Here is a 24928-nt window from a genome sequence, read left to right on the forward strand (position 1 = left end):
GTTTGAAAAACGGGGACAACTGTCACAGGGGACAGGGAGGGATAAAACAAAAATGCAATGTATAATAAATGGATTAAAAATTAGCTGAAACACAGTCCAACGCGTTTTGTAACACACAGTTACTTCTTCAGGGTATATATGCAGCTGGGGGAGAGTACATATTTATACATCAAGCACCCAATCAGAAAATAAGGTGTCATATTGCTGCACCAATCAATGAAGGTACATCAAAAAGCTCATTACAATACTACAAACACAGTGTTCATTAAAAGAAACAGAACCTATTAATTTTTTAACGAACACTGTGTTTGCAGTATTGTAATGAGATTTTTGATGTACCTTCATTGATTGGTGCAGCAATATGACACCTTATTTTCTGATTGGGTGCTTTATGTATAAATATCTACTCTCCCCCAGCTGCATATATTCCCTGAAGAAGTAACTGTGTGTTACGAAACGCGTTGGACTGTGTTTCAGCTAATTTTTAATCCATTTATTATACATTGCATCTTTGTTTTATCCCTCCCTGCCCCCTGTGATAGTTGTCCCCGTTTTTCAAACTTTGTGCCTCCCTGTGTGCTGTGCGGCGCCATGCGCCATTGCGGACACCGCTCTGGGCTCTGCTCTGGTAGTGAAACCAGTGACGTCATCAGCGGGCATCCCACGTGGCGCAGCGGCGTGCTGTCAGCGTTAGGCAGCGGAGACACCAACGGAGACTGCTGTACTCGGTCTTGGGACTCGTGTGTGGAAATTCACACTGTGGACTGACCATTTCACCATCCAGAAACGGAGTGAGTGCACTCCACGGATCCAGAGGGCCCTTCTACCTGGTCTGATGATTGTTGGTCTGCTGTTCCTCCCTCTACATTGGGTGAAGAGTGACGACTCCAGCTGTCCTCCTGTGTGGTAACCCCACTTATCCATTGCCTGATTTTATATACTCTGATGTACGCAGAACTTATTATTCATTAGTAAAATTAACTTTTTATACTATACTTCACTATGTGCGTTGTGCGCCTTGTTCTTTTTTCGTTTCTCTAGTTCTAGGGGTGTCGAGCCACCCCCCAAGAAAGGCCACAGACGCACTTATAAGGTCAACAATATTTTTTATTGCATACTGTATTCACGATTGTGTGTTATGCCACATATTAGCTGCGCACTTTTTCTTTTTATATCCATACAGGACAGGTTTTCCACACAGTCTGAGATTCTGGCACACTAGCTACCTCCATAGCTACCGGCAAGTGATGCTCTCTCTCCTTTGGGCTCTTGCATACCAAGGATTGATCAGGGGATTTAACCCTGACTGCTCCTGCCATAGACCCTCTCTCTAGCAAGATATATTATAGAAACCACCCCTTATAATAATCTACACAAAAAATAACGAATAGTATTCCCCGGCGCCAAAAGTAAATGGTATATGGTAAATAATATCACCAGTCCTCACTGTCCTGGATAAAGTCCAAAGTGAGTTCCCTGCCCAAAAAATAGTCAGTTTATGCAATCCAGTTGTGGTTCTGTCACTCTGTGTCTCCTCCTATTGAAAAATACAAATCTAGACTGCCCAATGTCCACATTCTAGCGGGCCCCCCTAATACTGGGAACTTACCCAAACTGGGAAAAACACTAAAGGTGTTGTGGCTACTTACAGGTCAGACTAGCCTGGTGACCTCCCTGGAATCAGCCTAGATATTACAGGATCCTCCTGATGTTACATGGGGTGTGACTATAAAATGGTGGGTTCCCACCTTTTAATATCTAGGGTATGGACAAGAGTCTGCCCCAGTATCTGGGCAGTTTTCCCTGTTGCCACTGGATCACACAGCTGAGCATGTGATCATCTGACAAGGTGCAAAAGTCACAAGGCCCAGCATGTGCCTGAAAGGGGAAACATATTAGATACTTAGTAGTAGCCACGTCTATTTCCTCACATGCCCTGCCTTGTGAGGGCTGTTTAACCCTGGCACTGCCTAAAGCTACCAGGGCTGACATGCAGGGCAAGGGGATTTTAGCAAGGGTGCTGCACATCCATACACAAAGGGGACAAATTAAGAAACTGGCGTAAACATTTATGGTTAACAATTTGCATTAAATATAAAAACCACTTGGAACAAATGCCGACAAGAAATGTCAAAACAAAGTTCAATGTGCCCTTCCTTTATGTTAATATATCTCACTCATTCAGTTATACTGGGAATGGTTGTGTTATCCACACATTACATATACAGTATGTTTCTAAACAAGAAATTCCTTATGGAGTTTTAAAGTATGTTTTTACATTAGTGGAACAAGTGGCAATTACAAAATGTATGTTTTATTTAGTTAAATGTCATAAAGTATACTTCTAGCTGAACAATATGGCAGTAAGAAGTCTGATCTATAAAGATACCAGATTATTATTTTGTTTGTGAGATCTATTATACACATGTATGGTTAAAATGATATGGCAGATTCGCAGTGGCTGAATCTCGATACTGTTAAAGTATTGTGTGGTTGGGTACATAGAGGCTGGACACCAGTAGTAGTGAGGCCAAAAAAACAAAACACAATGCTTGGTCTCAGAATGAAACAAAAATGAAGGAAAGGAGGAGCACACAGGAGACTTGATTTGAGTTTTGAAAAACTTCAATAAGGTGTTCACAGCATCATAGCTTTAGTACAGATAATGTTTCAGGACTAATGTGTCCCTTCCTCAGACCCAACACAGAATGAAACATAGAAATGTGGGTTATTGAGTACACTGCAAGTCAATAAAGAAAACATACACATACAAAAGAGATAGCGACCCCCCCCAGCCATAGGCGGGGGGATCCGGCCTTCCCCCCTCTGGCCCGCCCCCGCATTGCCCTCCCCGATCCAGGGGAGGAGCCAACAGTGGCCTCTTTTTAAGGCCAAGCTGGCGGGGGGCAAATCCTCTTTGCCACCCGCCAGCTAATTGTTAGGAGATCGCCTGCAGAATCGACAGGGTCAAAGAGACCAGGACGGCCAACCTCAACCGCGGTTGGCGCCAACGCGCATCGGAGGGCAGAGAACCTGGCGTGATTTGACTACGCGGAGCCGGCAATGGGCGAAGGGCAAACCAGGTCGCTGCCCAGGTCACTTTCCCCTGGGAAGCCACGGATGGGTAAGAAACCCACGGCGTTAAAGAGGGGACGGCTGTGCGACAGGACATGAACTTTTAGGTGTTGGGTGGCATCACAGGTGGTCCACACAGAGCACGAGGGGGCAGGCGAGGCCGCAGGGGGGGACATTCTAGGGGTCGCAGCAAGGGTAAGGCAGGCAGCACCAGGGCTACCCCTAGATCCAGCGACACTTAGTGCAGCAGGGAAGGAGAGCTTCACAGCAGCATTGGTAGGCATGCTGAAGGCTTTGGAGCCGCAAGCGTCAGTCTCCTTCGGTGCAGGGACATCAACAAGAGCAGGGGAGGCAGGTGCAGCATTAGGAGTTGCAGCTGCATGGGGGGTGCACATCAGCGATGGGGCTGCGGCATTGAACCTCGCCACGGCAGCTATCAGCCTGACCCTGGTGTCTCCAAATCCATCTACGGCCGGGGTCATCGGCACCGCTAGTTCCCTTCCCGTTATGGCCGGGGTCCTTGGTTTATTAGCTCCCCCAGCCACCTCGACCCCGGTGACTCTTCTCATGGCCGGGGTCCCGGACCCTATTTCGACGCCAAGGGGAGCGATTCCGGCCGGGGCCAGTTGTGCGTTACTAACGAGTTGGGCACACATTTGCCAAAGGAGGAGAAGGAGATTATTTGGGTGGGGGATTTTGTGGAAATCCTGTCACTACTACCCGATAACAGGGGGGCACTGGCGCGATCTGATAAGAAAGGGTAGGCTAGGAAAGACGACATCGAGAAGCATCTCTTCCCACTCACGTATGCCAATTGGGCCCGTGCTTTCAGAATCTTAGCCGCGGTTATCGGGGAGAAGTCCCCCCACTTATGTTCGGCTCTGTTTAAGTATGAAGATATGATTGGGGAAGCCCACCAGAGGCACGGGGTAGGGGCTGGTGGGTTTATGATGAGAGATTTAGACAGAAGATAGCGGCGCACAAAGATAAAGTAACATGGGATATGAAGGAGACAGACCTCTGGATCGACTTGATCGGCTTATCAGACAAGTCGGCGCCCTTTCAGGGAGGGGCAGAGGGGGGATGCGCTGCCGCGAATGCGGAAAAACGGGGATAGTCGCCAAGGGGTGTGCTGGGCCTTTAATGACGAGCGGTGCACATATGCAAATTGTCACTTCAAGCACCAATGCTCCACTTGTGGAGGGACTCATCCGTAGGCAAAATGCTTTAAGAGCAGGGGACGAGGTTCCAAGAGGGGTGGGCAGAAGGCTGGAAAGCAAGGCGCCTTCTCCAATAATCATCCAAAGTCTGAGCCCCTGGCTGGAAAGCTACCCTAATAGGGAGGCGGCCCGGCTGCTCCTCGACGGGTTTTCCGAGAGGTTCAGGATCCCGTTTGTGCACCAAGCGGGATCTGGGTTTGAACGGAATTTGAAATCGGCAAGGGTCTACAGCGAAGTGGCAAGGGAAAAGGTGGGTAGGGAGGTGAAGTTGGGGAGGATGGCGGGTCCATTCGCCTATCCCCCTGTTCCCGATTTGAGGATCTCACCACTGGGGGTGGTCCCCAAGAAGGATCCAGGGGCATTCAGGCTAATCCAGCACCTTTCCGACCCTGAGGGCTCATCGGTGAACGATGGCATCGATCGCGACTTGTGCTCAGTCAGTTATGCGAGCTTTGATCAGGCAGCAGCTCTCGTGGCTCGTATGGGTAGGGGCGCATTGCTGGCAAAGGCGGATATTAAGTTCGCCTTCCAGCTGCTACCAGTGCACCCTGAGTGTTTCCACTTGCTAGGTTGCATGCTCGGCGGTCAGTACTTCATTGACTTGTGCCTTCCCATGGGCTGCGCGCTATCATGTTTTTACTTTGAAACTTTTAGCACGTTTCTCGAATTGGTGGTGCGTTGCAGGTTACAAGCCACAGGGTGCATGCATTACCTGGACAACTTTCTTTTTTTAGGTCCGGCGGGATCAGAACTGTGCGCAAGATGGCTATTTGAGTTTTCAGCCATGGCTCGCGAGTTCGGGGTCTCGCTGGCCGACGAAAAAACGGTTAGGCCAACAACAGTCATCAGCTTCCTCGGGATCGAGATTGACTCAGCGAGGATGGAATACAGGCTCCCGCCGCATAAGCTGGCAACCCTAAAGGAGCTCCTACGAGAGTTGAGGGGCCTGAAGAAAACCTCGCTGCGTCAGTTCCAATCATTGTTGGGCCACCTGGTTTTTGAGGCTCGGATCATGCCGGTGGGGAGGGTCTTTTGGAGGCTTCTGTTGGCGGCCACCGCCGGGGTCAAGCACCCTAACCACTTAATCCGGGTCACCCGGGAGATCCGCAAGGACTTACCGGTCTGGTCGGATTTCTTGGGGGCGTACAATGGGAGAACCTTATGGCGGGGGCATCCTTCGAAGGAACGCTGAGCTGCAGCTGTTCACAGATGCGACGGGCTCTGTAGGCTTTGGGGCTTATTTCAAAGCGCTGGCCCATGCATTGGAGCGAGTCTCAGCTCATTAGAAACCTAACGTTCCTAGAGCTGTTTCCGTTGCCGGTGGCGGTGCGTTTGTGGGGCCATAAATTCGCAAACAGGGAAGTGGTATTCTGGACAGACAACATGGGAGTAGTTGAGGCAGTGAATAACTTTGGTTCATGTTCCCCACCGGTCGTGAATCTGTTGCACAGCTTCGTCCTCTCATGCTTGCAATTGAACATATCGTTCAGAGTGCACCATGTGCCAGGGGTATTAAATAACATTGCTGACTCTTTAGCCCAGTTGCAGATGGGGGAATTTCGGAAGGGGGTGCCAGAAGCAGACAGGGACGGCTTACCATGCCTAACAGAGTTATGGGCATTAGGGGCCCTGCGGTGACCAATCTAGTGTGAGCATCGGTAGCTCCGGGTACGTGGGAAGCTTATGCGGCTGCATGGCGGGAGTACTCGGGCTTCGCAAGGGAAGGTGGGGGAGAGACGGAGAGGTCGAGACAATGATGCGATTCATCGTCGCATTGGGACGCAAGGGGCTAGCGGGGAGGTTGATAAGCAAGAAGCTGAGCGGGGTGTCATTCTTCCTGAGGCTGGGCGGAGAGTCAGACGTCACCAAGGCATTTGTGGTTAAGAGGGCCCTGGTGGGGCCCAGCGATGCCAGGAGGCCGGTAACGCCAGCATTATTGGAAGAACTGGTTAGGATGACAGGGCTAGTCTGCTTTTCAACATTCGAGGCGACACTTTTTAATGCGGCATTTACCTTGGCATTCTTTGGAGCATTGTGAGTAGGGGAGCAAGTCTGCGCTTCTAAGAAAGGGGACGGGGGCTTGCAAGCGAGGGACGTGGCGCTCGGTTCAGATTCCTTGCAGCTCTTCATTCGGCGGTCCAAAACGGATCAAGCAGGTAGAGGTGCGGTGGTCCCGCTGCTAAGCGTGCCAGGGAGGAGGATTTGCCCGGTGGGGGCGCTTAGGGCATATTTGGTCTTGCGGCCACCAGCGAGAGGCCATTACTCGTTCACAGCGACGGTGTCCCGTTATCCAGATACCAGTTCTCGCGGGTGTTCCGGGTATGCCTTGAGCGTTTGGGGTTGGAGGTGGCCCATTTCGGGACTCACTCGTTCAGGATCAGTGCCGCTATGGAGGTGGCATGGGCTGGGCTGGCAGGGGAGGTGATACGGAGGATTGGGTGTTGGGAGTCCAACATATACCGGTCCTACGTCAGGCCCGTAGCAGGTGCAGAACGGGTTTCGCCGGTATGATTCTCTGTCTCTCCCCCCTGTCCCCCTCTGCAGAGTCTGAGGCAACGGACGTCTGGATCATCGGTGACTCCTTGATACACTGGGCGGAGAAACGGGCGGTGTGGCAGCCTTACGGAGCGGACCTCGGTTTGCACGGGCAGGCTAGAGTATTCTGGTGGGGGTGGAGGGGGCTGCGATGGGGCCAGATGCTACCGCGTCTCTTGGTGCTGGCGAGGGATAGGAAGCCACCACAGATCCTGCTCATCCACGCGGGAGGGAATGCCGTGGCGGCGGTGCAGTCGGTTGAGCTAATAGAGACCATTAAGAGGGACGTGGCACAGATGTTCGTGCGCTGGCCGGCGGTGCAGTTTATTTGGTCAGATATTGTCTATAGGAAGGCCTGGCGGGGGGCCAGGTCGATGCACGCGGTAGACAAGGCACGGAAAAAGGTGAACAGGGCGGCAGGCAAGTTTGTTGCGCAGTGCGGGGGCTGGGGGATAAGATACCCGGATTTCGACGCTAGCGCGGGGGTGTTGTTGATGACGGATGGGGTACACATGTCAGAGGTTGGGATAGACCTGTTTAATGTCAGTTTACAGGAGGGATTGGAGAGGGTCCTGGAGTGGTTGGCGGTACGGCCCAAGTTTAAGGGGTGTTAAATAGGGCCATCGGTGGCGGCTCGTGGGGGGTAGGTGCTTGTTCTTGCCAGACTGGGAGATGGGCCGTTTGAGCCCTGGGGGAGCACGAGTGGGCGAGGTCAGATATTCATGACGTCGATAACCTGCTTGCGCAGACGGCAGCGGCTCGGAAGCCGGCTTACCCTTCCCTCCCCCTCCTGGCAAAGGTACACTCTGGCGAGGAGTGGCATTTACCCCTTGTAGTTTATGTATAAATAAATAGCCGCGGCCAATTTTACCTCCAGTTTACCGTCTCCTGTCGTTATTTGGGTTATGTATGGGGACAAAGCGGGGGGGGGAACCGCCTGGCAGCCTCCCTGGTCAAGTAAACTGGACACATTTGGAGGCAGTGTTGTCAGCAATGATACACAGAAGACTTTTCCTGCAACCCTTTTATATGACTCTTCATTCTAATAAGAAGCCTGAGTTATTTACTTTGGCATTCAGAGATCAAAATAAAAAATCCCAGACTGGACTGCCGACTTGTAAGTGGATTTTGGGGGACAGTTTATAGTCAGTTGCACTTTACGGTCATATACCAATTCTGCCAAATTGAATTTTTTTGGTAAATGTATTAATATATGGAACACGTTTTACACGTTCAATTATTGCTCTATGTAAAATGAATGTCATTTTGTAAGTAATTTGTCTCAGTATAATGGTGTACTAATATATTGTGGTATTTATATTAATGTTAGCAGGTCTTTTAAAGAAAGTGCATCATTAATTATTATGTTGAAAGCAAATGGTTACATTGTTATATTATATAAATGATCTATCAAGGAGAAACACAAACTCGAGATATTAACAAAAGCGGGTCATATTGCAGTGAGGCTCATGTGTCTAAACCTAGATGTCACTAGCTTCATTTCAAAATAAAAACATCTGTGTCTTCAAGGTAGAATGATTGGCCAGATATTTTGCTCTTTGGCAGATGGCAATTTGCAGATGTCAGTGTTGGCCAGAAGACAGCTACTGCAGCTGTCACCCAGTAAGCATTCAATGTGTAAACCCTAAGGATTCCTTTGTGACGACATTCAGAAGCTTAAGCATAGAACATACTTCACTTCAGAAAAATAATAATGGAAATTATGAAAAAAATAATATATTTGTTAAACATCACTCCATTTATAAACAACTAGTTAGCAGAACATTTGTTTAGTTGCATACAGTATGTGAACTTCATCTTTCAACATTCATTAAAGGTTACTTTTTTTTTGACTGGCAAATACGCTTTGTATTAATAAGCTATGTCTCTGTTGCCCATTTGCTTGAAGGAGGATTTATGATGCTTTTTTAAAGATGAAGCAAGAGCATGTAACGCGACGGCGACAAAGCGACGGAGCGACTGTGCTACCAGAAATCTGGTAGTCACTGATAATTGATTTTTTTGGCGACAGTCTCGCCTTGCGCCAATGAGGAGCTTCTCCGTGCCTCTGCCCTCCCCCTTTTCTGACGTCACTGGCCTTGTAGTCAGCGACGTTGCCTAAAATTGACATTCAACTATCGCAATGGCGACGGGTGACGTCATCGGTCGCGTCACCGGCACTATAAGCGTGGCCTGACTATGACACTCCAAGCTATTTACAATGGTTACATACAGGATTTTGGCTCAGTCTTGCCATAAGATTAAATAAACTCGCTGTCACTTCAAATCAATAAGAACTATACACAGACTTGGAGAACTGTAAAATGTACAATGCAAAAACTATTCATTCGCTAAAACCAAGATTTCTATTGCATGCTACATATTCACCTATTAGAAATAACTCCACAAAAGAATAGAGCTTTTACTGAAATTCTCAGTCCTGGTGTACAATATGAAGCATTGTTATGAAATATTCTGCATGGTGCATGCTACAACTGTATAGTAAATATATCTTGAAGACATAAATATTTCAGTTTGGTATTTCCATGCACGTGTTCTAACTCTAAATGTACTGTATTATACAGTCTGTGAGATTTTTCTATTTTTTTCTTTTATCCCCTGCTTTTTTGTCAGAGCGTCACTATTAACACATTTAATGGAAAGGTTTAATGTTTTGCTAATGACTGCTAATAGATATTTGAATAATGTGTCTTTCTAGCATATAAACAAAATGACAGGTTCCGCCCATGGAAGGGCTGACTGACTGGTCTACTCAGAACAATACTTGATAGACTTTTTTTGTTTTTGTTTCAAGTACTCAATTACCTCTTATAAATTCAAATAAATTGCTGCTTAATTAGTTGCAAATGCAAAAAAAGAATAACTCCCAATACACATCTAAATTAATTCACCTGTGACTTTGAATCATTTCTTTTTTCCTTAACCTGTACTTAACGAAGACTAAAAGCACATCTGTGTATTTTGGCTTATTGGCAAAAGTAAAGCTGTACAACGGTTATCCAAAGGGCCATGTTGCCAGCCGGAGCTCAAATTGACCAGCTTTTTGTTAACAGATGAGCAAGAAAACAGGATATAAATGAATATTTCTAGCATCACATGAATGGACATTATACCGTATGTTAAATTCAGAAAAATTGTAATCATTTCTTGTAGGTTATTATGTTATTAAAAAGTGATGTTGTGGCAACCATATGCTATGTAGTTGATCTTTCCAGCAAAATAAATGTAAATGTATATATCGCATTAAGGGGTACAGGTAACCACTCCTGATAAATCCAGACTCTAGGATCAATGTTAGAATGTCAGATTGGTAATATTGCTGCCAGCAATTACAGGGGGCTACTCCCTCATTTATTGTCATTTTTTTTCTAAAAGACAATAGGGTATATTTACTAAGTGGGGGTCTGCCATATACCAGCTAGCACTGGAAGACATCTTACACTTACTGTATGAAATAACACAGCTTAGTAAATATGGGCCAATATGTGATAGTGTGTGGTGTGTGTGTGTGTGTGTGTGTATATATACAGTATATATCTATATCTATCTCAGGTGTGCTCTTTTTTTGAGCACAGGTGTCTTTCCACATGTTGTTTTAATAGACCTTTCAATAGATGTGTAACGGGTATTCCCTCTAGTATGACCCACCCAATCTCGTATTGGCCCCTGTGGTCTATCCAGCCCCCATTACATGGTCGTGTCTGGTGGTGCACCTGTCGGCAACAGGACTCCCGAGTCTCCCGCATGATGTGTTTGGGGATTGTCAATCCAGACAGGCAGCTGAGGTAGTGTGTGCGAGTCCTACCTATATCATGTGCAGCACCTCCACCTCATCAGGATCTCTGCATCCGCAGGGAGATGGTTCTGATGAGGAACTCCTTCTTGGTGGTGACTTCCACTGGAGAGTAACTTCACACTCACACAGTGGGGTTGTCTTTGAACAGGGCATCTTTATTGACGATAGTATGGGCAGACTGCCCCTTGCAGCGGTTAGCTCAGCCACACGTCTTGCCGTACTCTCCCTTGAAAAGGTACACCCTCCCAATGGAGTGGGCTCCCCTCTCCCCGCAGGGAGATCACCCCTGTGCCAGGTCCCTTGACACAGTGTGGCCTTGTCAGGCTTGATGCTACTTGATGTAGAAACAGGCCACTAGTTACTGCACTAGTGGGCCCTCCATTCACAAGTCTCAACACAGACTTATTCCTTCCTCCAACGCGCTAACTTTGGGCAGTGCTGTGCCTTATATACCTCAGGAAACAGGCACATCTCTGATGTCACTAACTGTGGACTCAGAGTATGTAGCCACTCCCATCCATACATAGGGCACCTCACCAGGGTATGAGGGCAAACCTCCATGATTACTGCTGGCATCCCTGTAACTTACCAGGTTTACTGCCAGCAGGAGAGACAACTGCAGACCATTTTACAGCATGGCTACAGATGTTTCTGGGGATACACAGTACAGTATATATAGCACTGCGGACCAGGCAAAAATAGCTTTTGTCTAAATAAATTAGGTTAACATTACGTTAAATAGTCTAACAAAGCCCATTGAGTTTTATCTTTATAATGCTAACCTTTACATGTTTTCTATGAATCCCCTTGATGCATTAGTATTGTGAGTATTAAGCCCTAATAGCCTCTGGTCAACATCTCCTGAACATTATTAATATCTTCTTTATATCTTCCTTATATGAAGAGAATACTGTGGACTGGAAAAAAAAAAAAAGAATATTTAAACCTCCAGAGACTAGCAATATTAAAAATGAAAACGGGTAGCAGAAATATTTTTGTAGCTTCTTTTTAAGCTTTCCAAACTGAAAAATTGTTGTATGCAGAATTGTGTTTTGTTAAAGGAGCAGTTCCACCGTGATAACCCCTCACCCCCCTTTGTTATGTAGGTGGAAAGCTGTGGGCCCCCAGAGCTGAACTGCATTAATTTTAGCTCCGGGGATCCCCGATTTCCGAGATACTGCCTGATTTCCAAGTTGCTTCCAGTACTTCAAGGGAAATTGCAGCAATGTGGGTAACAAAAATGGTCTAAACGTAAATGCTTATTTTATTACTACAGTATTTTTGGGCACTTTAAGCAATTAAAGATCAGACTTCTTATAGCATTTTATAGTTATCAGTAAGGAAATATAAGTATGTATTTATCACCTACAGAAAGAGTTCTTGAACACAGTCTTTGAATAGGTTTGTTATAAATTATTCACTAAATGGTGGTAACCATTATCTTGTGTTAAGGGATATTGCTGCTTTGTGAACAACAGTTTTAAATGCTTGTAAAAAAGCCTACATATTGTTTACTGACTTCATTATTAACAGTGCAATGTAGCTTTTTGTCATATAGTGTGAGGGAGACATTGACATCATCTCAATTCATGCTGTTGGTAGTTTATGTTTTGATAATTTTATAGTATAGTAAATTGTATTATTCTAAGGTTTAGTTTATTAACTAAAAGACAGGCACCCTACAGTCCATTCAAAAAATTGTGTAGTAAATGTTTTGGAAGGTGTCTTATGGCAGAAGACTGTTTAGCAAATATGGTCCGTAGTGTATTCCTTAAAATAGAATGTAAAACATACTAATTTCCAGATATATTACTACTTTTCTTCCTTCTTTGTAGATACCTCAAATCAGCTATGCATCTACAGCTCCAGAACTAAGTGATAACAGCCGGTATGACTTTTTTTCACGAGTGGTTCCACCTGACTCCTATCAAGCCCAGGCAATGGTCGATATAGTGACAGCCCTAGGATGGAACTATGTATCAACACTAGCTTCGGAAGGAAACTATGGAGAAAGTGGTGTGGAAGCATTTATACAGCTATCCAGGGAAATTGGTAAGTTTGCATTGAGCAGCATTTTATAGTTAAGACTGACAAGTTACTAATGTCTTAGCTTTGTAAAACACAGTAGGGTCTCTGTGGAACAATGCCTGTTACTGCAGATATATACTGTATGACACTTTATTTTTTAGCCTAAGATTATTATACCTTATTTTTCTGTGTATTTATATGTCAAAGTAAAACATTAATGCTGGTGCACCACCTTGAGAAAGGTCCCACTGGGGGACCGAAACGTCGTTTTTTGTGTCTTCTATCAAATATAGAACATTTATGATTTACTTACCTGCGTGCTGTCCCTTGATGTCGTGTTGCAACCGGTATCGTATGGTCTGTTATTGCTTTATGGGATAAGCACCAAAACTTATTTACTTGCATATGGTGTGCCGGCTGTGCATTGGATTATATATATATATATATATATATATATATATATATATATATATATATATATATATATAATCATGCTTCATACTGTCTGATTTCAACCCTACAATTCTGGAAAATCAGATTGTTTCTTGAATTATTTTTATTAAACATGCATTATTTGTGCGATACAGTATAATATGAATGAATATTGAGGAGCCGTATGCTCGTTGGATATTTCATATTTGTATTACCATCAATTAGCAGCATATCCCTAATGAAAACTGAGATGGTAATGGCATATAGTGAAAGGCTAAGATTCCTTCCAAATAGTCATATCTGAAGGTTGTAGAGCTCTACAGCTTATCACATTATTGCTTAGTGAAAAGTAAAGTTACATTTAGTGAACAAAATGAAATTACTTTTACTTTTTTCTAAACTACTTCGTTTTAAATGATATTCTGGAACTCTTAAATAGAATCATAACGTGACAATTTTGAAAACAATTATCTTATTATTTCATCTCTAATCATGCTTGGTATTGCTACAGAACTATTTTCTTGTGAGAGTATGATCCCCAATAAACATTTGTTTGTTGTGTTGTTTATCTTTGAGAAACAACTAAACATATTGCTAAATATTGAAACACATGCTAAAAGAGTACTGTAGGTATAGCTTGGATATTCTTTATTAAACCTTCTATGTATATCTGAAAGAGTCCGGTGGCCTAAGCATGAGTTTTCTGTTCTGTTTGTGCGAATGTGCCCAAAAGGAGTTTGACATTTTTTCGCCAAAGACGCAAATATCACATTGCACCAAAATATGAGCCAAGATCGCACATTTCCACCAACAATTCAAAGTTTTTTAAAAGCCTTTATAATGGCAGACCCTGAAAAAGGGCTTTTGCTGGATAGGAGATAGAGGAGAGAGTACCCATTGACACTAATCTATACAACATGTGGAAAAATGCCTATGAGCATACTGTATCTGAGATTCAGGTACCTGTGGAATATGCTAATTTTAACCATTTGATTATATACTTTGCATATTAAAATGAGCTAATAGAGGAATGTTTTGCTAGTTATATAAGTAAATGGGTACTTTAGTAAACATGACTACTCTCTCAAATCTGGATTCCAAATACTTAGCAAATCGCTTGCAAACAAGTGGCCGGGAAATCTGGCACATTTTATGTAGTTTCACTATATGTGTAGGTTTTTTTCTGAAGAATTGTAGTTGGAGTGTAAGATGTTCCAGTGTTGACTGAAAGGCTTCTTTAAAGAGGTATATTCGGGTGTGATGGAAACATGAGCAAGTGTAAGTTTATTGTGATGTGTTTAACAGTTCTTTTTGTGATGTTGGTTTTCTTGCTGTAAAAAGGGGTAATTTTACTTTGCAAAATGTTTGTCTGCTCTTTTTAGAATGTGAACAGAATGTTTCATCTGTTGTGTGAAATTAAATGTTCATACTGGTTAGTAATTTCATGAAATATTATTTTCTAATAAAGTAATAGTACTTAACTATTCTTAGATTGGTAATACTAAATGAAGGCTTAGTACATAATATATATATATATATATTATGAATTGTTAGAGAGAGAGAGATGAATTTGATAGAGATTATATATATATCTATATATATATATATATATATATATATATATATATATATAGATATATAATCTCTATCAAATTCATCTCTCTCTCTCTAACAATTCATCTCTCTCTCTCTATCAATTCATATATTTCTCTCTCTCTCTCTCTCTCTCTCAACTCGTATCTCTCTCTCTCTATCAATTCATATCCCTCTCTCTCTATCAATTCATATCCCTCTCTCTCTATCAATTCATATCCCTCTCTCTCTATCAATTCATATCCCTCTCTCTCTATCAATTCATATCCCTCTCTCTCTATCAATTCATATCCCTCTCTCTCTATCAATTCATATCCCTCTCTCTCTATCAATTCATATCCCTCTCTCTCTATCAATTCATCTCTCTCTCTCTATCAATTCCTCTCTCTCTCTCTCAATTCCTCTCTCTCTCTCTCTCTCTCTCTCTCTCTCTCTCTCTCTCTCAATTCATCTCTCTCTCTCTCAATTCATATCTCTCTCTCTCTCTCTCTCTCTCTCTCTCTCTCTCTCTCTCTCTCTCTCTCTCTCTCTCTCTCCTCTCTCTCTCTCAATTCATATCTCTCTCTATATATGTATGTGTAACCCCCTTTCCCCCTACCTAGGGGAACCGTGGACGATTACCTGTGCTGCCAGTACCTATATCGCTCACAGGAGGCCTCTTCTTTAGTGCAGTGCCTCCACCTATGAGGGATGACTCCTCATGGGAACCAATACAAACAGTAATAACAATATCGTGTGTATATACTGTGTATGTATGTATGTGTATATATATATATACATATATATATATATATAATAACAATATTATATGTATTTATTATGTATGTGATATTGTTATTACTGATTGCAATTGTTCCCATGAGGAGGGAAATATATTCTGTAACAATATATAGCATATATCACACTCAATGCAATACACAGGCCAGAATGGAACTACAACTCCGCGAAGCCTCGGAAGAAAGCTGTGGCTGCCATCTTGGAATGACTCTGCATGTAATGAAGCGGGACTACGAGTCCCAGAATGCTTGGGGGCGGTGGGTATTAGAGCACATGGGCTGTCCCAGCCAATGGGATGATGCAGCCCTTTTGGAGCAGGATATCCTCTGCGGGGCTCAAGGTGACTGTGGCAGTCCTTATGGAGGAAGGTAGTGTCCAGGGAGCAGTTAACTTCCTGGACTAAAGTACCATTTTTAACTTATTTACACCCAGTGAAAAATGAATGTCTCTTTGTCTTTGGGTTTACTGCATTTGGTTCTCAGCTAATTATCTTTATCTGTTTGGCCAATTATGTTAATATAATTACTTTACAATCAAAGACAAAAACAAAACATCTATATACATTTTGATCTTAAAAATGACATTTAATGTTGGCACCAAAAGACATGAGACAAAGATTAGAGGAAAACAATTGTAAATCTTTTACCATGGAAATGTGAAAGCGTGAAATCATATTTTGATGTAAAAATATAATTTTTGTAAAATGTCAATTAGCTACATTTACTCTATTAAACATGCCTCTGTTTTAAGTTATCATAGGTCCCTAAAGGGAAGGCCCAATGAGTTTGGGAATTCGTTGTCTCATATAACTGTATCTTACTGATTGAATAAGGTTTGATGAATAGCCTTCATTTCACTAACAAGTCATTAAAATGGATTTATTTCTATACTCGCTGAACCCTGTTTATTCCCTTTAGACTGTTTCCCAATCCTGGTGACAACAAGTAAATATGTGCTATGTCTAACTTGTCTACAAAAGAGGCAAATGTGGCTATTCATTAAACTGCATTTCTGTGTGAAAACTTTCAATAGCAGCCGAAAATGCATCTCGCCCATTTGTTAAACACTTCTCGCATGTCTGTACTCCATCTCTCTTTCTCCCTCCCCACCCTCTACCCTCCTAACAAAAGTGGGGAGGTGAGATTTCTTGTTGTCACTTTCCGGGGGAAGGGATTTCAAATCATTCATTTTTTTTTCTGCTTAGATAATTCTTAACGAATACAGCAAAACACCAGATGTATTATTCTCTTTTTGAAAAATGTTGCATTGGCAATATCCCAGTTTAATTAATATTTCCCAAAACCAGGCAAGTTACTGTACCTTTCACATTATGGTTCATACATTTCTCAATTGATTTTTATATTTCCTGGACTTATTACAATTAAGTTAATATCAGATATGACATACTATTTCCTTGTATCCAGTGGTAAATAACATAAAACAGGAGAGCAATAAAAAATGTTTGTTAACTTTTTGGGAAGCATCAAATATGTAGACTTGTTGCATGCTGTGAGAACTTTTATAAGAAAACAGTAAGGTTCTCAAAATAGAATGTACAGCCCTTTTAGAAACCTCATAGGTTTTTTCTTCAAATGTATATTGTTCACATGAACTCCTTTCCTATCTGTGCCCTTTGACAGCACTCAACAATACAACCTGCAATAAAACACAACCCTACAAATCCACCTCACACATTCTATTTCTTTTCATCTCTTCCTTGCGTCTGTGGATATCGCTCCTTATCCTGGACGCTTTATTATTTCTACATGCTTTGGCCTCCTCTTCCACATCTAACTTGTTCTGGTCATGGTTTCAAACTCGCTAACATCATACCAATGCTCTGTCTACCTCTCTCCCCTCTCTTTCTCTTGTGCTGTTTGGAATGACTACTCCCTTTCTAAAAAGTTCATGAATGCACATGACTTATTTTTCTCTCACTCTCAGATCTTGTTTGCTATAACCAAGTCTTACTCTACACCGGAAGCTGCCCTCTCATATGGTGGCTTTTTCTCCCACACTCTGTACCCTAATGGCAGGGATGGAAGCATGTGACTCCTCCTCTCCTCAATCTGCCGTTACCAGACCCCTTTCCTCCCGCTCTTCAATTTTCCTTTATTTGAGGCTCACACTGTCCAGATTTTATCTCCTCCCCCTCTCCACGTGGCTGTCATCTATCACCGACCTACTTCTATTCATCCCCCCTTCTGCCTTTCTCTCTGACTTTGAATCCTGGCTTTCTTTCTTTGCTCTGACTAACTATATCTTCTCCTTGGGGACTTCAACTAACATATTGATGACCCCTCTCCCTTGGGCTTACCCACTTTCTCTCTCAACTCTTCTTGTTGCGTTCTCCAATTAACTGCAGCCAGTCCCAACAAGGACTGCCAGTACCTGGACATGATTTTCTCAAAAATGTGTTCTCTCTCTTTGATTTCTCCATCTCCCCCTTTCCTAACTCTGACCATCAGATCATCTAATTTACTTTCTCTCAGTTCTCCTCAATCTACCCCTCATTTCTGCAGAGACCTGTGATTCCATTAATCTGACATCTGTTGACACTATTTTGCACTCCTCCCTCTCTTCTCCACTACTGACTCCACTAGAACCTGGTCATGGACTACAACTCGACCCCATCCTCCTCTCTTGATCTACACACTTTCCTTTTTCTCAGCTGTTCACACCCTTCTATCCCTAGACCTCGGCTAAACTGTCATACATGCCTCTGGTGGAAATCTTATACTCTCGCTGACTATCTTCACTACAAATGTATCCTATCCTGTTTCAAATCTTCCCTCTCTCAGGCTAAACAAATCTACTTTTCTTCACTAATCAACATCAAATAATCAAATATCACCTCTATGCTGGGACTCCTCTTAAGCTCCCACTTTCCCACAGACACTCTAACTTTCCCATCTCCCCCACCCCCTAACTTATCCACCTCCTCCTCTGGCACCCAACCCCTATGTACCCACCTTCTCCACTGGGACATTTAACCTTTCCCCCCTTGGACAACCCCATCCTTCCCTTCTCCTCTGGGATCCTTAACCCCCCCACACACACTTTTTTCCCTCCCCGCTGGGGTTCTTAACCCCTTTCCCTCTTGGACACTTAGCCACTTCCTCTCTGGGACTCATACACCCCCTTCTTCCTCCCTCCTTGGAATCTCATGCATCCTTCCTCCTCCTCCCCTCTCACCCCTCCCCCATATTCTTACCACCCCCTGGGACTCCTACCCTTCCTGAGACTATTTTCAGCCTCCGCAGGGACTCTTACCCCCTTCCTCCTCCCCATGGAATTTAATTTCCCCTTTTCTCCCCCTCAGCCTTCCTCCACCTCCTACCTCCTCCTCCCACTTTCTCCTCCTTCTTCCTCTCCCTCCACCTTCTTCCTCCCCTCATTCCCTTTCCTTCCCATCTCCTTCCTTTCCTTCCTTCTCAGACAGGTGAGGTGATTGGAAAAGAGGCACTTGCAAGGTACTGACTCCCCCCTCCCCTCCTGGCCTGCAGAGAGCTCAGCATAGGAGTCAGTAAGGAGAAAGGAGAGTTTGTCTGTCTGAGTGAGTATAGAGCAGGGGGAATGGGTATGTGTACGTGTCTCTGTCTTTGTGGTGAGGGGGGTATAGAGGGGGCTGCAGTGTATGTTTGTATGTGTGTGTGTACAGTGTTGCAGAGTGTGTATTTGTGTAAAGATGGGGACGGACTATATAGTGTGTGTGTGTGTGTGTGTGTGTGTGTGGTTTGTGTGTATAGGGACTTTAGTATATTACCAATTTTATTTTAATAAACAAGTACAGTAAAAGCACAAAATAAATGTAGAATGTTTATAAAAACCAATATAACTATACAAAATGGTCTATTTATGAAAAAAGCCTACATTAAGCCTATAATAGTAATCATTGCCTCGAAACAGGGTAATACTGTCCAATAAGAGTTTAACCCAGCGAGAGCAATATTGGCCAGTAATGCCCTGTTCTGAAGGGATTATTACTTAAATAACGTAACGTTAACAAATTGGCAACCTTCTGCAGATCTACCCCTAAATTTGGCAATCCCTGCAATATACTGTAGTCTACATGGACATAAATGTACAGTAGATATACCACATATGTATTACAGTTTAGAAATACTGTACCTTGATATTAAATGTGTCTGTCAAGACTTGGGGGGAAAAACAGCTTGATTTGATACAAAAACTGCAAGCCTTATTATGGCCTCATTTAAAACAGCCATTTGTGATAGAATGACTAGAAATAGTTATCTGGGAAGGTTTATCTCCTTTTAGAAGACTGAATTCCAGTTTCTTTATATAACTGCTTTTCTTATAGTTAACACACGGTTTAGTCGTACAGTGGTTTTAAAGCAGGATCCAGTTGTAAAATCGGCAAATGTTTGGACAATAAAGTATATTATTCAAAATCCCTTCATGATAATATTTAGTTATAAATGCCGGAAAACTTTTAAACATACTGTACGGTACGGGAACTTTTTTTTTGTTATTTCTATCTTGAATTTATATTTGTATTTTTGTACTGAAGCAAGGAGTTTCTATCTTTTTTCTTCTGGACCGCATATACAGTATTCTTCCTGTACAGGATCTGTTTTATATCCTTTATTAAAAAAAAATATATATGCTTTTATGTCAAATTCTATGGAATCTGAACAATTTGTGTTACAGTGTAAACATTTTCCCAAATTAAATGTTGGAGATATATTTCTTATGATGGTTACTCTTGGGGTCTAAATAGGAATTTGGTATTTACTGCTTTGAAAAAGTGCAGTATGTGTGTATTTTCTTATCTTGACGATACATTTTCTGATCCAGAAATTCTATACAGTACTGTTTGAAGATGTAAATTTGTGATTTACCTAATTATAAATGAGAGAATTTACTAAAGTCAGCAAGGATAGCTTGTCGCCTTCCCAAATAATAATTAGGGTTTCATAGATGTATCTTTGCCATAGACTAATCTGAGGCGGACACACATCGGGATTCCAAATATGGTATACGGATCACTTCCAGGTACCTTAGCTTCTGAGGAGCGTTGTGGTGGGATCACTGGTCAGTCCAATAGTACCTTTTCTGCGACTTCAGAAGGTCGGTGCAAGGAATGAATACAAAACAAAGAACCAGCGTATATAATACGGTGCTTATTGAACAAAGGTAAAATAACTCCCATCTTCTCGTGGCAAGTCTAGTCATATGTCTGGCAAACTGGAGGCACAGTGCTTAAGGGTGTTGTGACTACCAGGTGAAGGCTTACATAGTAAACATATTCTCCAAAAGGGGATACCAGAATGAGGTTGTAAATTAAAAATGCACTGTTGTATGCTTCTCTATTCTGCAGATTGAGAAGACGGGATATCACTAAATACTCGCAAAATTGGTGAAATTCTGAGCAATGTCATTTTTTGGTAAAAAATTTGCAAAGCATATTTAAAGACATTCTTACTTCTTTAATGAACAGGGTGAGATTTCCGCAGTGGATCAGTGGATCAGTGGATCAGTGGAAATCACATGCAACTGTAGAGAAACAGCATACAGTCACACAACATTTGATACCAAGTGAAAGAAAAATCACTATAGTGGTAATCAAATAAAAGACTGATTTATTCTTCTTCCAACAAGCAGTAATACATTAATTTCAGTCTCTTCCAAATTGTTGCTCTTTCTATATTTTTTCTACCAGTCACTAAAGGAACATTAGGATGATATTCTTTTGGATTGTTCCTCTGTTTGTATTTAGGATTTTACTTGTTAATTGTGTTAAGCTTTAGATCAATTGTTTTTGTTATAACCTGATAACTGTTTACAGTGCGCGAGTCAGTAAATATACTTACCCAGGATTTATTCGATTATTTAAAAAAAAAATCTTATTAACTGTAACAGGGTATGTACTGTAATTCTGCCTATCTGTCCACGCCCTGTTATGTAAGTTCTGCTAGCTTCAGACTGTAAGGGGTTAATATGTGGGCTTGTTGACCCCCTCATGCCCTCTTATGAGTGATAGAAGTAAGGTGGTGACTCATGGCCTGTGTAAGCCTATCGGGTATAGATATAAACCATGAGCCCACCCCTTCTTGATCCTCCTAGGAGGGTGTGACCAATTTAGAGGAGTCCTGCTCCTTCTCTGGAGGAGAGAGGAAGCAGAGAGCTGTCAGTCTCTCCCATATGGGGATGAGCGTGCTCAAGCTCAGCCTTGCGGCTGAGGGAACATCAGACCATGGAAGATGACCCATACTATCAGGGTCAAGCACCAACCAGAGGTAGGGAGCCTCTGAGACCTTGCACCGCTGTAATACCATCATGCAGTGACTACTCAGAATAAAGACCTTTTGTTCCTATTTACACCTGCCTGGATTTGAGTCATTAGCAGAGTGTATGAGAGAGGTGCTTCAGGGGACTGTCTCCATTCTACATCGAGCTCACTGAAGCTGGAGGGGCTGAACAGATCCAAGAGCCCACATGACACCAAAAGCTTGTCCTGATCTCCACATGACTGCAGACCAGCTCAGCTCTCCTGGACCAACAGGTACTTGTGCCACACACAAAGGAGCATAAGCTGTGTATCTTCCAGAGGGTGGGGGAAAAAGTGCTACATAACGTAATGATGAATAGCAAGAATTGTGAAATTACTGAACACTAGGTTCTGAGTGGAAATGGGTGAATCCACCCAAATCAGACTCTTGGATTTTCTCGCATTTTACCTCCAAAATCTGTTTCGCGGTGTAAAATCCACCAACGGATTTGGGCAGTTTTAATTTGCGGATTCATCAAAAACCACTATTGGATACAATCCGTTGACGGATTTGTAGAATCCAATCCACGGATTCAGCAACTCGTTGGCAGATTCTTACAAATCCATCAGCGGATGGCTGAATCCGCAGATTGGATTTAACAAATCTGTCCACAGGTTGCGAAATCCGCGGAGTGTAATGGCAATAATAATAAAAAATCCTTAAACGTGAATCACCCTTTTTGAGATTGATCCGCTGCAATCCGTGGATCAAAGGAATCTCTAGTTCTGAGTTGCCTTTATTTAATTAATTTATTTTATGGGGGTTCATTACTGAACCGTGGCAGCTCTCTCACCCTCATGTTGTGGTCATTCAATTCAAGTCATTGTCAAGTTAGAGCTACATACATTTTTAATGAATAACCTCACATGTGTTTTTATTTATTTAATTTAATTGTTTCTATCTTATGTCCACTTAAGACTTAACATCTAATATTTACAAATTCATGGCATCAAATACCGGTTAAATCAGTACTTAAAACAGAAAGGACTCTTGGGGCTTCTAACACACCCAGCCAATTGTTTTGCCAAAAGTAAAGCATTGCAAATTACTGCCATAGGCAAACTGATATACTGTACAGCAGATGGGTTTCTACACGAACAATAACAAGAACTAGCACTTTCTATGTCAGTACAATATGTTCTTATACCTGATATAGTGTATATAGAACAATTGAAATAATTATTATATGCAACAATAAAAACTGATAACAGAGCCATCTCAGAACAAGAGCAGTTTTTCAATTTCACTGTTGTATAGTTTCATAGTAATTACAGTTACATAGTAGATGTGATTGAAAAATAACATACATTACGTCTATCAAGTTCAACCTATGCTAAAGTTAGACGACAGATAGTTATCCTACATTTGTATTTGCAGTATGTTATCTGCCGTCATTGTACTATTCTACCTTTCCTGGACTCTAGAAAAAGTAATTTGGTGATATGTATCAAAGCACAAGGGGTGCAATTCTGGGGCAAACAAACTGCATCATATGTATCAACGAAAAAATTCCAGTTTCGAGTTTTCCACAAATTTGGAGCAATGATCTGCCCCAGACATGGCCCACTTTTGCCTTGATACATGTGCCCCATTGACTTCCCTATCTTAGACCCAACTTCTTAGTGATACTGCTGTACATGGCAGAAATGTGTTATTTAGGGAAATATGTTACGTGTTGCAATCTGGAGCCAAAACCAGCACAAAATGCATAATTTCTTTTTTTTAACTCTGCATGATTGTGTCAATGTATCAAGGTGCTTTGCTCCATTTTTTTTGCTCCAACTTTCTCCCCTGGCTACTTGGACAGTGGTTATAGGAGGAGTTGGGAAAGGAGAGAGTTGGCACAATAATATAATGAGATGCATCAAACGTTGCTCCTATAACTGAAGTTTTTCTCATTTTTTTTTTGGAGCCAAATAAATTCATTTGGTTTAGGTGGCATTAGCCTCTCCAAAAAGAACAGCACCAAATATAAGAAGCAAGATTTTAAAAAGAAATCATACCTATGCAGCTGCTCACAAATCGCCACTGATGCTCTATATTTTGCATCTTGTTTGGTGCAAATTGCACCATTTGTAATGCACATCCACCTTTTGCTTTTTGGTCCAAAGTTATATCTATATTTGATAGTCAATGTGAAATGGCTTAACATGGAGGTGCAGCAGTGTCTACATTCTCTTAGTCGTCTTGTTAAATAGAAGTGCCATTTTGTTGACCTCATACAGTAGCCAGTAGCCACACAAACCTTTACAGATGTGGCAGACATTACTGTTATTAGCGTGATGAGTTGCATTAACGTTGGCGCATTATTTAACAGTAACGCTAATGAAAACAATGGTCAGTGTTGCGTATTAAATGCATTATTTAGTGCGCTATTCTGCATTAAAGTGTGCAATAACTTCTGCTACAGTACATCTGTATTTCATTTGTCCCAGAAAGTTTATTCCTATTTTCAGGTGATTAGAAGTTCTTCCTTATCAATATGATCTTTGCCGACACACTACTACTTATGTATTACCTAACATTATTGCTTAAACTTTTAGTGCTTCTCATGGCATCTTTATTTGATATTTAGATCGTGCACTCCTTGATACACCCACTTAAAGAGGTGTCCAGCACTGCTACAACTTTGACAGTGCTCCCTGTGCTCACACGCTAAACACACTATATATAGCATATGCGAGCTGGCAATGATTCCCTCAGTTACAAAGGGTCTCAGAGATCAATATTAGCACACAAACAGGGTGCATCGTGACACTTTGATCCACACCAGCACTGCAGCTGAGACAGGGTGCACGCATACCTGAATAAGATTACATCTTAATATGGTGATTTGACCTAACAGAATCATGATACATACACCAGCTGGACCTTCCATCTGATATACAGGGCGACTCTACAATTACTAAATATAGGAAAAACCTGTCCCGTTTTCAATGCCAAATTTTTCTAATGTGCAGAGCAAATAGCTATGCTTTCATGGTCTAGATTTGCTCTTGAACCAAACAAGCTCTGCTTTTACATATAAGCATCTACAACTACATCCCCTACATGGTATGGCAGTAAATGTATATGCCATAGGGACAAGTATACAGCAGCTACTCTGACACTTATCACTCTGACTAGGCATCTGCTAACATAGTAGCACTAGTCTT

At 42.4% G+C, this 24928-nt stretch overlaps 1 protein-coding gene across 1 annotated transcript in view; it reads left to right on the forward strand.

The window, feature by feature from the left end:
• GRM8 (glutamate metabotropic receptor 8) overlaps positions 1 to 24928 on the forward strand; it is a 1200287-nt gene that overhangs the window by 297960 nt on the left and 877399 nt on the right. The window contains exon 3 of the mRNA XM_075599874.1: positions 12483 to 12699. Coding sequence (XP_075455989.1) covers positions 12483 to 12699 — 217 coding nt within the window. The remainder of the gene's footprint in view (positions 1 to 12482; positions 12700 to 24928) is intronic.

The sequence above is a fragment of the Ascaphus truei genome, chromosome 5 (genome assembly GCF_040206685.1).
Source record: "Ascaphus truei isolate aAscTru1 chromosome 5, aAscTru1.hap1, whole genome shotgun sequence".
NCBI classification, from domain to species: Eukaryota; Metazoa; Chordata; class Amphibia; order Anura; family Ascaphidae; genus Ascaphus; species Ascaphus truei.